Source organism: Carassius auratus, unplaced genomic scaffold, assembly GCF_003368295.1.
Source record: "Carassius auratus strain Wakin unplaced genomic scaffold, ASM336829v1 scaf_tig00009654, whole genome shotgun sequence".
NCBI lineage: Eukaryota > Metazoa > Chordata > Actinopteri > Cypriniformes > Cyprinidae > Carassius > Carassius auratus.
In genome coordinates this window covers 53036-67790 of record NW_020524054.1, presented here as the reverse complement: position 1 = coordinate 67790, position 14755 = coordinate 53036, and the positions used below count along the sequence as shown (strand labels likewise).

Here is a 14755-nt window from a genome sequence, read left to right as displayed (position 1 = left end):
ATAGCTTGATCCAAAAGTGTGTGACTCTTGGAGCACCTTAAAAAGAAGGTGCAGACAGCTGGTATTTGAGAATTTGAAAATCCATCCTTTCATGTACTGTAATCGTGCTTTATAAATGTAGAAAGACTAGTAGCTTATTCAAGTGTGCATCCAAATCCTATTCAGTGGAATGTGCTAAAAATGTTTCAGGCTTCTTAAATTCTATAATTTGTTTTGTTTTTGGACTAGATCCAGGCTGGCAGACTTCCACATGAATTGCCAGACGACATCGCATTCTATAACAAGCTGTCCTAATGATAACTACCACGGTTGTCTGGTGTCCTACGTTGGACTCATTGGTGAGTGATTATGAGAAAAATCTGCTGCACGGCAATAATACGAATTTGGAATCGCAGTTTAATGGACTGACTCTTTGGAACATGTACTTTGCCTTCTTTAGCTGTTTTAATTAGTGATGCATCAGAAATTTTATTTCAAGAAAGATTATAAAGAACAGGAGAACAGATGAAGGCATGGTATATTCAAATATAACAATCCCCATTGGAGTACCTTTTCCTAAAATTTAAAAGCCACTATATATATATTTCTTTAGAAAAAATCTATATGTTGCCTTTATCAGACTACTTACTACTATAACAAATACAGTATATATATATATATATATATATATATATATATATATATATATATATGTATGTATGTATGTATGTATATATATGTGTATGTATCATTATAATAATAATAATAATAATTATTATTATTATTATTTTTATATACATGTCCATGAGTGCAAAGGACCAACACAGAGCCATACATTATATTAGTAGCTGTTTTACTGTTAAGTAACAGATACATTTTTAACTAAATGCAAAAAGGTTTGTTTGGATACATTCATGTATTATTTTCCCTAAGGCACACAAGTATTATATACTTTTTTTCCTGTCTTTTTGGCAATTTTCATAAAATAATTTAAAATAATTACTACTTCTGGTGTTTAAAGTAGGCCTGCAAATCATCAGAGAAAATTTTTAATTGCATACTTTTAGCCTATTACCTGAAATGGATCCTGGAGGGTTAAGAATCCAGTCATGCTGTGAACAAACGGACCTCTAAAAGAGAGCAGACCAACAACCTCTGGCCATTATACTCAGCCAAACAGCACATTATACTCCAGACAGCAAGATCTATAAACCAACATGTTCCCACCTAATGAATATTTATGAGAATCTCTACCCTTGGCCTTACAGGATCAGATGTGACTCCAAACTATGTGGATGCGAGCCACACCAACATCACCATTTCCCCTTGGTGTGGCTGTCGAGGCAGTGGAAATCATGAAGCTGAGTGCGAGGTCTTCCTTCGAGACTTCAGAGAGAACACTTGCTTGAGTGAGTCGAGATGAAACCTCACGTAACCTCTCGGCCTGAACAGCCATCCTAATGGGCTTAACCTAAATAGCACATTAATGAGAAATGCTATGTCTTACAGGCATGTGATCTCTTTTGCTGAGGGGTTTTTTTGTGCCACATTAAAAATTCATGTTTTTTTCATCCATGTGTTTTTATTTGCATATGTGTGTGTGTTTGCGTTTGTGCAGGAAATGCTATCCAGGCATTCGGTTATGGCACGGATGCAGATCTAGTTCCCATCACTGAGTCTCAGTCAGCAGTCCCATCAGCACGGACCAATCTTCAACCGGGTATCATCACCAAACATGTCATCAGCTCAAATGATGTCAAGCAAATAGACAGTGCATGTGTTTTCTCCACATGCGCCAACCTTCAGGTAGGTCTGAAAATTTGTGTTATTCACTGCACTGTGTTACATTATTAACCAGTGAATCCAAAGCTAAAAAAAATGAAGGAATTTAAAGATGAAATGTTTGAAACAGTTTTGCCTTTTCCAGTTTAACCTGCATTCTCAGAAAAAAGTTACAAGACTGTTACTTATGCGTACACTTTAGGTACTAATATGTAACATTTACTGTAGGGCTAAATATGGTACATATATATAACTTTAGCTTTTGAACTTTAGGACACCACCCCAGTGACATCTTTGCACATTTTTTCTTAGAGTGCAGTATGCAGAGACAATTATAAGTAAGCCATCTGCAGGATTATTTCATTAGAAAAGTGCAAACACTGACATGCAGGTGTTTTCAAAACATTTGTTTGAGAATTTCAACTAGCCTGACACAACAACAGCTCAACCAATGGCATGAGTTTGGGGTGGTGCTATATGATTGACTAGCCAATAGCAGACAGATGGCCTTTACTTTTAAATGGTTGCTGTGGGTTGATTTTGACCCCCGGGTTAAAGGTTCTACATTTTGTTAATTATATTTCACCGGAATGCTTGCATTGGATTATTTAATTGTACACAATTAATGTTCTACGAATGCTCAAATTCTGCTTGTTGATGAGACAGATGGTCTCACCAGAGCCTGTACAGTTATGATTTTGATTATTCAATGTGTTGATCTGGCAACCCTTGTGCAAGTGGCACAGAAATTGCACAGTTCAATTGAGGGCCCTATTTTAGCGATCTAGGCGCATGGTCTAAAGCGCACGGTGCAGGTGCACTCAGGGTGTGTCCAAATCCACTTTTGCTAGTTTAATGACGGGAAAATGGTCAGCGCGCCCAGGCACTTGATCTAAATGGGTTGTCTCCATTTTCTTCGTGAGTAATGGGTGTTTTTTAGGTGTTACGTGCAATAAACCAATCAGAGTGTCATCTTCCATTCCCTTTAAAAGCCAGTTGCGCTTGTGCCATGGTGGATTTGCTATTTACATGGCGGAAGTTGCAAGTGCAAAGACAGAACGTGTGTCCAGAGATGAAATGGAGCTGTTTGTGCGTGAGCAAATAGGCAGCCTAATTCTGATACATGTAATGGCTAGCCATTATGACATTTAGGAAACTTTAATATTCATGTAGCCTACACAATAATCATCTATTACATTTTAATATTTTATTGTTTCATATTTAAAAATGTTTGTGTGCTGCTGCGCGTCCCTCATTGTAATAACCAAAGTGAACTCACATTGTGGACCCGCCCAGAGGTGCATTTTCTACCAATGCACTCTTTTAATAACAAAATAAATATTGTTCCATTGACTTTAGACTAGGTTTGAGTTGGTCTATGGTCTACTTCCAGTTCCTTAAAATAGCAATGTGCCAACAATGTGCCTGAACACACCTCTTTTTTAGACCAGCATGCCCATGAGTGCACAAATGAGCGCAAATGCATTTGCTATTAAAACAACTTGGCACAGGACTGGAAAATGAGAGCTGCGTCGGGCTGAAACTAGCAAAAACACTTGCGCCGCATTGCGCCGAGTGTATGATAGGGCCCCTAAAGTCATAAAACACATTCATTACCCAAGATTCTCCTGGAAACCCATTTTTTTGTAAGTGTAATGGGCAATAGTGCTAGTATTTCTGTAAGCCTACATTCAATTTGGATAGTCCTGAATTGCCCTGAATGTCAAGATCAGTGCTAAAACCTGTACCGCTGCTTTGTGCATGTACAAAGGCAAAACACACAAGTTCCATTAAACTCCCCTTAAAACTAGGACAGACCTTAGGGACACCAACTATTACAGTCATTAAAATAACTGAGGGAAGCAGAATTTCTCTTTGTGGGGGGGGTCATGTTTTACTTGAAGATATGCAGAGTGTCTAGTGGAAGGTAAAACACTTTTCTATAATTCAGTATTGTAGGTGAATAATTCATAAAGTGAGAGCATTTGTCAGCTCATGCAGAGGCCATTTAGAGCAGACCTACAGCATGGCTGTCCACATCAACGAGGCCTGTAATACCTGAAAATCATGAAATATTGAGCCCTGGTTCTCAGAATGAAGATTAAGTTTTACATCCATCTCTATACTAGATAGTGTATGTTGATTGTCACATTGATTTCAAGGATGTTGGTATGATTTGTCATGCATTCAGGAAGCTATGTAATCCCATGTAAATGAGTGATGTCATCACAAACACTAATTTGTCAGCTAATTAGAGTTTGAAAGGACCTGAATTATAGAGATATGACTTAGTGTGACCACTTCCATCCTATCGTGCCTCGCAGTTCTGTCTTAAGTCTTGAGGATTCAGTTATAAGCCCTTGGGTACTGTAGAAAATGACTGTACTCTCTCATCCATGCTGAAACAAATTATAAAAACTCCACAGACAGAAATATCATGTAGTCGCGTGGGAAATAACTATTTTAATTCATGTCTCCGGCAACTGTCATACGAGGCAACAGTCAAATCTGTGAAAGGTGGTTATCTGACATGGCTGCTTGTGTCTACTTGATTACTTGGTGCATTTACAAGTTGAATGTATTAAACTTGTACTCGCAGTAAATAATTTCAGAGTATGGAATGTGTTGATTGAATAAGCAGCCATACTCAAAAATGTCAACTCTCTGATTATGTGTGTATCTCATTGTAAATATTCCAGCTGTCCATAAAACACCAGTTTTCATAGTCAGTTTTCAAATGATACATATAAAGTATATATCATGCTTTTAATGATTGCTACTCTGTCAGAAAAATATTTGCAAAAAATATACTTTTAAGGGTACAATAGCTTGTTTTTAGGTTGTGTAACCAAAATCCAATGCTAAGTCAACGTCAAATATAAATTAACCTAAATTTCATTTGACGTATCTTACGCCACGTCCAAACTCATCTTAACGTTATATTGACATCCTGTGCCAGCTGGGACTTTTGTACATTCTTTACAACTAAAGGGTGCATTATCAATACCTTAGAATGTACTCTTATGGTACCTTTATGAATCCTTTAGCAGTAAAAATGGTACAAAGGTGTTCCTTTGAAGCCCCAGTGACAAGCTGCTGTACACCTATTTTATTTTATTTATTTATTTTTCCTGAGAGTGCAATTTTAGCCACAAAAAAGTCCACTTTGGGAATTTTAGGGTGGACATTGTCAGGCATAACACATCAGATTTTGTTTGTTTCAAGATTGCTTTACTTGATAATTGTGCTGGCTGAATCTCTGTTCAAACGCTATTCCACCCATGGCAACATTTTATCATGAAGAAGAAAACTGCTATAGTTGCATAAAAAGAAGGCTTGTTTCTGAATAGAATGACAATAGGTGCTTTCACAAATGCAGGTTTTCCATAAATGTATTTGCATTTTTCTTTTGTGTGTTTAAAGGTCATGTGTGAACAGAACCAATTGTCGACATGAAGAAAAATGTTTGAAAAACATAATTATCTACATTGTGGAAAGAAATGTCATGAAATTGGACAGATGCTGAAACAAAAGAGCTGCTTTCTAATCCAAAAAAAAGTTGGATGAATTAGCAGAAAGATTACTGGAACTGCTCAAGACTCTATTAAACATGACAAAATACCCAGCCTTCGTCAGGAACAATGTATTTACATCACTGAAAGCACATGACATCACAAAAGAAGAAGGGCATTTTGTTGTTTAAGTTGCTACAAAGGAGCAGAAAGGACTTGGTTAAACTCGATTACAGGTGGTGGGTGTTTATACAGTATACAGGTTTTTGTGTTAAAATAATGTGGGCGTAAAATGTCCACATCTGCATAGCGAATTTTCCATAGATCGTTTATAAATGGGTACAAAAGGAAATTCATGTTTTGTGAGATAAATCCATTTCCTGATGCAGCCTGGGATTTGACTGCACTGTTAAATAGGGCACTGAAACGATCAGTTATTAATAAGGCTTATTAATGTCAATGTGAAGTTCTGCTTGGGTTTCTGTTTGTTTGCCTTTGTTTCAAGCAGCTTGTTAGTCCTCTGAAGTAAGTGTTTTATTATTAAAAAAAGAAAAAAAAATGATTCCATGCTTTCTTTCTTACTATTACATTTTACAGCACTGCCTTCTGAAAAACAGCTCAAAAACTTTGCATGTTCCTTGTGGGAAAGGCAATTCAAAGAATCAATCAAGCAAACCACTGTGCGTTTTTTCGTAAAGCTTCTTAATTACGGTTTTACATCACAGAGGCCGCATTTGTTGTTGTTGTTTTTCTCACAAAGACGAGGTGTTATGTTTATAATTGTTTCGTAGCTAACAAACCATAACCAGCTGAAAACTTCTTGAACATGTTAAGTGTTTGCATATGTGTCATAGCTTTCAAGTGTTATAGTATCTAATGCATTTTTTCTGCTTTATAGCACGAAAAAAAAAAAAAAAAAACACAGGCTCAAAGCACCTTGAAGTTGATATGAGTGACATTTTGCACAGAGGTGACACGACTATACATGATTTCCATTTTTAGTACAATCGACTGATTTCTCTAATTTACTGAGTATTTAAGGGTTAGCTTGATAATGTCTGCACCCCCACCTGTTATGTTAACCAAACAGAGTTGCATGCCATTGGTTGAGGCAATGTTGTTGTGTCTAAACTATTTAAGAATGCCACAGTTTACACTTCTCAAGGGAAACAAACTACAGATGAATTACAATCTCTTTATGTTAAACTTATAAGATTATATATAAGCTAAGTAACATGCAACTTTAACATCAAAATTACACAGTTCTACTACTGCTTAGTGTAAGTATTTTTTAAACCCAGGGCTGAAATGATGTACAGTAGATTATGATGGAATGATGAATGGAGGGCAGCCATACACAAGTAACACTGAACAGTACAGTATGCAGGTTATGGTCTCAAAATGCTAATAATATGAACTATTTCTATATTCACAGGACAGTGAGCAGAAGTGTTCTAACAGCTTTGAATGTGCTGAGGAGGTAAGACACATTTCACCTGTACAATGCATCATTACATAATTATGAAAGTCGTTACTACCTTAAAACTTAATATTTCTCTACCCATCTAACAAGGACTTTTCTCAGAACTTTGGCTTAAAGTTCTGGAAATGTTCTATTAAAGTTATGAACAAATCTTCTTTCAATAACATCAATGGAATGTTCATTGACAGTTATCTAGTCTTTACCGATGTTTAAAAAAAAAAACTTAATTGAAGGGAACATAAGCAAATTTAAGTTTTTTTTTTTTTTTTAGCTGGGTATGTATTTTTGTCAAATTATTCAATGCACAGTTTTATAAAATGGAAATTATTAGTTTTATCACAATATAATAATTAGGTGACCATGAGTACATTTTCATCATTGTATTTCATTTTGTCATGATGCTGCACTAATTTCTAAAATGAGGATCAGATAATTCTTTTATAAATATTACACACACACACACACACACACATTTAATAGGTATTTCCAGTGTCCTCAATATCACTTTCTATCTTTTAGTCTAACTTTAATGATATCATGCTCCAGGACGTGACTTCATTCAGGCTGAAAAACAGCAGCAGAAACATTAAGTCAACAACAGTCACTGTCAGTGACTAAGCATGATAACAAATCAAGTGAATATTAATAAAGTTTAAGTGCCTGAGCTTTACAAGAGCACATTTATAAAAGTCGCCTGCACACTTTTAAAGACATACCACATACACATGCATTTTTAAACGTTAGTGATCAGCGAGTAATTTTGAATGACACAATCTTAATACTTGAACTGAAAATGCTTGCAATATTTCCTTAGAATGTGCTGAACCCCAATATGGAGGGATCCATTGACTCGGTGGACTCTCACCAGGCTGACAACAACAGAGCCAGACATTCATCTGTGACTTCAATCAGTGTTTCTGCCGCCACACTGACACTGGCCTTTGCACTGGTCAATCAGGCTCTGTAAACACAGCCTGACTCTACAACACCAGGAAGCATCTGATGGATTCTTCTGACCTCAATCAAAGAACTTCTCTAAAGTGACATTGATCTTTCTTTTCTCTCTTAGTGTGTGTGTATGTGTGTATCACACGCCATCTTTAAGAACAAGTCGGAACAAAAAACAACAGATCCTTTGCAGGAGCTTCTAAATGACTAGAAACACCACTGCCCCGTTGAAGAGAAATTGAGGAACCCCTGGTGGCTGACAATGAACATAAAAAAAAACTTCCACGAATATCTTATGCTAGAAGGAAAGCAGGGCACCGGGTTCCTCAAAATCACGATGGATGTTTGATCAAGAACAGGCTATAAAATGCAGGCATGTACCCACTGATAAACTCTCTGTATATTTACCTAGAAATAGAGAGCACCCATTATACTTTTTGCTATCTCCTCAGCGCACATCAGTACAATAGTGTTCACTGCCTCGATCATTACCAATAATTTCATGTAAATGTTTTAGTTTGAAGAAAAAAAAAAAATGGATGAAATCTCAGTTGGTGCCCTCAAATTCTGGCGAACTATATACAAGGGTTCATCCGTGACACGTTTGGATCCTCCAATCTAGCAAGATTTGGATCATACTGCCCTGTGTACAATGTGTATAATGATGTTTGTAATTATATGAGATTTTTTTTCTTTCCTGTTTTATCTCTAAAGAACCTTTAGCATGTGCCGGAAAGCCGAGTGACGCAGGAACTAGAAGAAAAGCAGAGAGCCGTGTGAAACGTATCACCATGGAGAGCCGTCAGTGCCAATGATGTTTAGGCTGTTATTATGTGTAATCATTTCTTTCTTGCCAAAAGACTTGGATTATATTCAAAGAAAAATACTCTGGGGAGAGCGGAACAAAAGGTCCATTTGCGGAGAGGGTCAATTGTTGGTGTATTTTATAGTGTGCAATCTATTGTGTGGCCTTACTTTTTTGTCTTTGCTCTGTTCCACTCTCTTATTTAATGGTTTCAGACCATACCACTTGCAGAGTACCGCCAAGACTGACTGATATGATTTCAGATGTTCAAAAATAGCAGCTTCTATGACTCAAAAAGGTCTTGGTTCATTTGTGATGCTTTAAAATGAGGCCCAAGAATGTGTCAGAAATATTTGTTTAAATATAAATAAAAACATAGTAATGTCTCGTAGAGTCGTTACTTTACCAGAATCTAATTGCAGAATTAAAATAAGTTTGACTGATTATTTTGGAACAAATTTTAATTCCACTTCGTGTAACCTAAAATGTAATTCTTAAAATCAACACAAAATCACAGTTGTGACCCTGGACCACAAACCAGTCATAAGGGTGAATTTCTCGAAATTTAATTTTATACATCACCTGAAAGCAATATAAATAAGCTTTCCATTGATGTAGATTGTTAGGATAGGACAATATTTGGCCGAGATACAACTATTTATATCTTTAATCTGATGGTGTAAAAAAAAATCTAAATACTGAGAAAATCACCTTTGAAGTTGTCTAAATGATTATATATGATTCCATATATAATGGAATATGATCTTTACTTAATATAACACTTATTATATACTATATACCAATAATTTTTCCCCTTACAATATATATATATATATTGGCTATTGCTTAAAATATACCCCAGCGATTTAAGGTTCTGTGGTCCAGGGTCACAGTTGACCCTGTTTAACATTATTCTAATGAAAAAATAAAATAATAATAATAATGTTTTCATAGTCTGTTCATATCAATGTGTTCATATAAACAGTCAGCTTGATCTTCACCTGCCATGTTCTGCTGATGTTTTCAGTGGCATTGCTTCTGGCAGTATTGTTCCATTCATTTACTGCAAAGTTTTTTTTGTTAAAGTATTTGTTAAAAAGTTATTAGTCATCAACCAGTGCAAACAACTATGAGGTGCTTCACAACATTACAAACTGTGATTTGAGAAAAAAATAATAAAAAGTTGAGCTCTTCTGTCCCCTCGGCAGCCAGACGTGGTAGAGTGTCCAGCGCCTGGCCCTCACTCAATGAATCGGCGATAACCGGTAGAGGGCTGGGTTCCAGATGTAGAGAACTAAGTGGATCCCATATGTATAAAGTCCACGGTATAGTCTCAGAGCCCGTGTTTCCCAGGCAGACCTTACAATCACCTCCAATCTTCCAACGCTGGGGCTTCTGCAGCATTCCTGTTCCAAGTGGAGTGGTATGTTTTCCCAGTGTTATCCAGTCTTACTGAGAAGGTAGTGCCATATTAGAGGTAGCTGGTCTTCTTGTGCTGAGCCCTGGTCTGCGGGGGTGCTCGGCTCCTCAGTAAAAAACAGAATAAGTGGTGCACCTGCTGCCTTCTTATACTCACGCTACTAATTGCATGCCAATGTGCATTTGCTCGTTTAGGTTACACTAGAAGTAGATTGGTCTATCTGAGTGATATCCCAATTCATCGGTCATCTGACGTTACGTCTCTTTTCCCTCCTTCAGGCAGCAAGGGTTACCATACAGTACATAACCAATACGTTACATTTCACTCTGACTTTAAATGTAGCCCTCATCATGTGTGAACAACAAATAAAATGTACTAAATGTTGCTTGTTTTGGAAGAAAATAAGTCTAATCAGACTTTTCCCCCAAGAGACTGTCATTTCATAAACACATAGTAAACAGCTGTGAGAAACACCGCTGCCCCACAGTAATCAGCTCAAGGTCTGATGATAATCCTTTGCAGTTACAAATGGAATCAACACAAAAACACATGGACGTTGTTGCTGCGAGATGTTTGCTGTCAAAGTCCCTGCCAGTTTTGGCAATTCAGCTGCTTTTACTACTTTATGATGCTTCGGCTTATCTGCTGGAGCTTCAATGGTTATTTTTCTCCCTAAGATAAATGCATTTTAACCTAGTAATTTTATCAAAAATAACAGAAAAAATACTCACAGATGCTCAGCCAACTCATTGCAAGCTCACTCTTGTTGACAGTGACAACAGCCACTCACTGAGAGTACAAAATATTTGATAATAATTAAGGTTAAATGTCACAATTGTGACGTTTTAAGTTGCCAGCACATACTTTAATCATTAGACTGCATAATGGCAAACTTAAGTATAATATATATCCATGAGATACTGCATTTAGCTATTCCCTGTTTGCCATCTTGATGTCCTTCATCAGTGAGCCTCCATCTGCTCCACTTTCCCCATCATCTAACCATCATGTGTCTATCTCTGTTCACTAATTTGTCTCAAAACATGACAGCTAATTAATAATCTATAGGCCCACATCTGCTGTTCAACTACAAGGGCAGTTTAAAACAGAAAAACAATTCATTCATTTTCTCATTTGAGACAGTTTTCATTGCATATTTGTATAGAATAAATGTAGAAAGATGAATCCTAATACTTTGTAAAAAAACAAATGCAAATTTGATTCCAATGAGATTTCTAATGAAAACTTTATTTTTATGGAAAATGGAAACCCGTAATAATTATCCTCAACTTTCTGTTCAAATCTGACTTCCATCTGATGTAATCACTTAAGCATAGTCATATGCAGGTATGTGTGAACTCTATTAGCTTCCATTCAGCCACAAGCACTGCCTGCGGCCTTCTGGGAATTCATCATGCGGGCTGGTTAACATCTGCTGAAATTTGCATTGCACTGCATAATTAAGTGCCAAATAAAGAAGCGCTACCTGTATGTAAAAGAATAGCAAACATGTCAAATAATAGCATTGCAGTATTAATGCAAGAAGATATATTATATTCCTAAGTACTCATTTTACAGGTAAAGTAATATGGCTTTAACATTTACATTTATGGAGACTACATGAATGGACTAGTTATCTAGTCACATTGGAAATGCAGCACAGTCTTTAAAAAATAAATAGCATATGATTAAAATGAAAAGTCACTACCGGCACGACTATGGATAAAATAGGCCCTGGAGAACACGTAATTCTCTTCTTTGTCTTCACTGATTTTTCTGTTCGAAGCATGCATCTGAAAGAACTGGTAAGAGCAATCTTTCTCTGTCTATCATGGCGACTACTAGCAAGCATTTAGACAGTGTGTGCATGCGTGTCTGCGTTATTTGACACCTGATGACACACAAAATCTTTGCATCATTTGTTAGGGTGAAGAGTTATGCTGACATTGAGGCGAAAGTGTCTATTAGAGGCTGCACCGCTGTAGAAAGAGCTTTTTTTTTGTGGAGGAGACTTCTACTCTTAATCTCCCTCCTTGCCATCTAAACCCTTCAGGATACATCTAAGAAGAAAAAAAGAACCGCAGATCCTTCTTTCCATGCTACCAAGCAGGCAACAGAAAGACATCTGTGGGTGAACCTGGAAGAAAGAAAAGCCTTTCTTCTCTATGCTCAGGTTTTGCCTTCTGAAATTTTTGATATCTCCATTTAGACGGTAATCGAGAAGTTCAGGGAGGCAAAGGCGTGCTCACCTGCTTTCTGATCCTTCGTTGCACGAAGGTCCAATTCTGAGTCCAAACAATATAGGGATCCGGGTCCATCTGGATCTGAGGATAAGAGACGGGCACAGAAGGCTAGTCTCGTGATTCACGCTCCTCTCCCACCTGCGGGTAGGGGTAAAAGGAATCGTGGATCACGGGGAGGTAGGCAATACCTAAGGGATGTGATCCAGGTGAGGCATCAGCATTCTCATCTGAATCAGAGCGATACTTAGTATCTACTCATTATCTGCCCTTATCCTTGCCTTCCTAATTGCCCTGTAACCACCAGCTCTCCACCTGACCGAGGTTAAGTGGGAACTTCTTGCATAACAGTCTCCAATGCTGGACCTATAATCTTTCGGTTGGTTCTATGTTCATAGTAACCAACTTACTGATGGTCCGGACTAAAGGGAGTCGCCCCTTGAGTGGGACTCCAGCGCAGGAACCAGGGTGGGTCAGTATGAACCATTCTGTGTATACTTGTATATGTATCAAATTGCTGGTGGTTATGTGCGTACTAATCTTCAGTGAGTTTCTTTGCTGTGCTCAGTTACAGTGTTTACTAAACACTCATTGGCATTATGTTCAGCTGATATGATAGCCCTGATTCCGGCTTCATGTTTCCGGTATCAGGTGGCCAGATCACAGGTTTCTGCAGGAGCCTTCTTGATCATCATGCCTGGCACGGCACTGCAAGGAATTTCATGGATGTCCGGCCGGGTCACCCTGAGGGGCTTCCTGGCCACTTAATTGTTGCTGATGTATCAAGCGGGAAGTGGAAGTGGCAGTTACGGTAGCCTTCTTGTATATGCTGCCTCAAGTGATGCTCCCCTCGCCAGAGTTTTGTAAATTTGAGCTTGCCTCTCCCATGTGGTTCGGCACCTCTGCGATGCTTAGGAACCTTTAAGTACACACGCTAAGCTCTGTGCACTTTATAAAATCCTGTACGATAAGGGTTACGCGCTCAGCTTCGTTACCTTTTTTGAGATGGTTAGACCTTTGTTCCTTGGGCTCCACTCAGCCAGTGTGTATTTATTTATACACTTCAAGCATCGCTTCCCTCAACATAAGTTTTTTTTTTTTTTTTTTTTTGCCAGTTCTTGTGGTAGTTTAGCAGGGCTCCCCTTTACCAAGAAGAGTCACCAATGAGTGTGCTACTCTCTTCGGAGTTCTCCGTTCTTTCCCCAGAGTGCTCCACCATTTTTTCCACAGATTGAGGTAATGACTCTCAAACATATTGTTTTGGGACGCACCATTCTATCTATGAGCTGTTCTATCAGAGTGCCATGAGAGCTCCCTCCTTAGAACAGTCTTTAAAATCCATGTTATGGTAAGCGTGCACGTGAAGTGTTTGCGCACTTTCTGAAATCCAAACTGTGGTAAGTTCGCACACTAGTGCTTTGCGTTCTTTCTAAAATCCTATATGGTGAGGGCTTCGCGCGGTTGCTTCGTGCCCTTTCTTGAGTTGGTTTATTTATATATATATATATATATATATATATATATATATATATATATATATATATTAGGGGTGTAACGGTTCACAAAATTCACGGTTCGGTTCGATTCGATACACTGATGTCACGGTTCGGTTCGGTTCGATACGTTTTAGATACAGCAAAATGTAAAAACATATCAACTTTTCAGAATGCCGCAAGCGCACCGCGGGTCATGTGACAAGAACCAACCAATCAGCTTCATCCTTTCCCGTAACAAGGTTGAGAGCTCAGCCAAGATGAAGGAACAGCTGATCGTAGTTGTATATGGATTGCAATTTTGAAATAAATTTAGTAGCAGAGCTACTGCAAGCGATTTTTAGAGCTGCAAATCCATTTATCCTTCGCTGAAATTTCCGCGTCTCATGGAGAGAGCACGTCATTGTTGCTTAGCAAAGACAGACGCCTCATGAGCGCTTCTGCCCGAGCGCTTTGGAAAGGAGGAGAAAGACGTGCTTAGCGTTTTCCACGCGTTTTTAGGAGCGATATGTGAACGGCCCCTAAGGCGCTCGTTGACTCAGCACGCGCTGAAGGCTCGTTGCAAAATGTCGAATGCATTTAACAGACCAGAAATATAAGATCCTAAAATAACCAACAGGTCTGGTGTTTGGGTTGGATTCCCTGTAAGCTATAGTGTCTAAATGCTGCAGGGATAGTTTGCTGCGTGCATGTTTCTCCTTTTTTTCGTCTTTTCCCAGATAGTACTGACGCATATATCCCAGATATTCCCGCTGGTGTTTTTTTTTTTTTTTTTTTTTTTTTTTGTATTCCCGCTGGTGTACCCTGTCATGTTGCAGATGCGACATACCGTTGTTTTTTTATCCACCACTCTCTTGCCATCACCATTATAGCTTAAAGGGAATCCAAAGTGCACCCAAACACCAGACCTGTTGGTTATTGGAGGATCTTCTCATTTCTAGTCTGTTAAACGCATTGGCTATTTTGCAACGAGCCTTCAGCGCGTACTGAGTGAGCGAGCGCCTGCTGAGTAGCCTAACATAAACATATAAGATGGTGTTTTTTTCTTCTTCAGGAGTGTCAGGGGCGTTGCCTGTTACGTTGTTTGGGTTAT

General features: G+C 38.2%; 1 protein-coding gene across 1 annotated transcript; it reads left to right on the top strand.

The window, feature by feature from the left end:
• The first annotated feature begins 232 nt into the window (after positions 1–232).
• Positions 233–8895, top strand: LOC113072610 (GDNF family receptor alpha-2-like). Its single transcript, XM_026245598.1, has 5 exons — positions 233–338; positions 1248–1388; positions 1598–1785; positions 6709–6753; positions 7571–8895. Exons 1-5 carry the CDS (start codon positions 251–253, stop codon positions 7721–7723), a joined length of 615 nt encoding a protein of 204 aa, XP_026101383.1. The 5' UTR covers positions 233–250; the 3' UTR covers positions 7724–8895.
• The last annotated feature ends 5860 nt before the right edge of the window (positions 8896–14755 follow it).

Excerpts from the sequence above, each read along its gene's own strand:
- LOC113072610 (XM_026245598.1), top strand. The coding sequence starts at position 251 with ATGAATTGCCAGACGACATCGCATTCTATAACAAGCTGTCCTAATGAT. Across the intron at positions 339-1,247 it reads GTCCTACGTTGGACTCATTG|GATCAGATGTGACTCCAAAC; the intron begins GTGAGTGATTAT and ends TTGGCCTTACAG. Across the intron at positions 1,786-6,708 it reads CCACATGCGCCAACCTTCAG|GACAGTGAGCAGAAGTGTTC; the intron begins GTAGGTCTGAAA and ends CTATATTCACAG.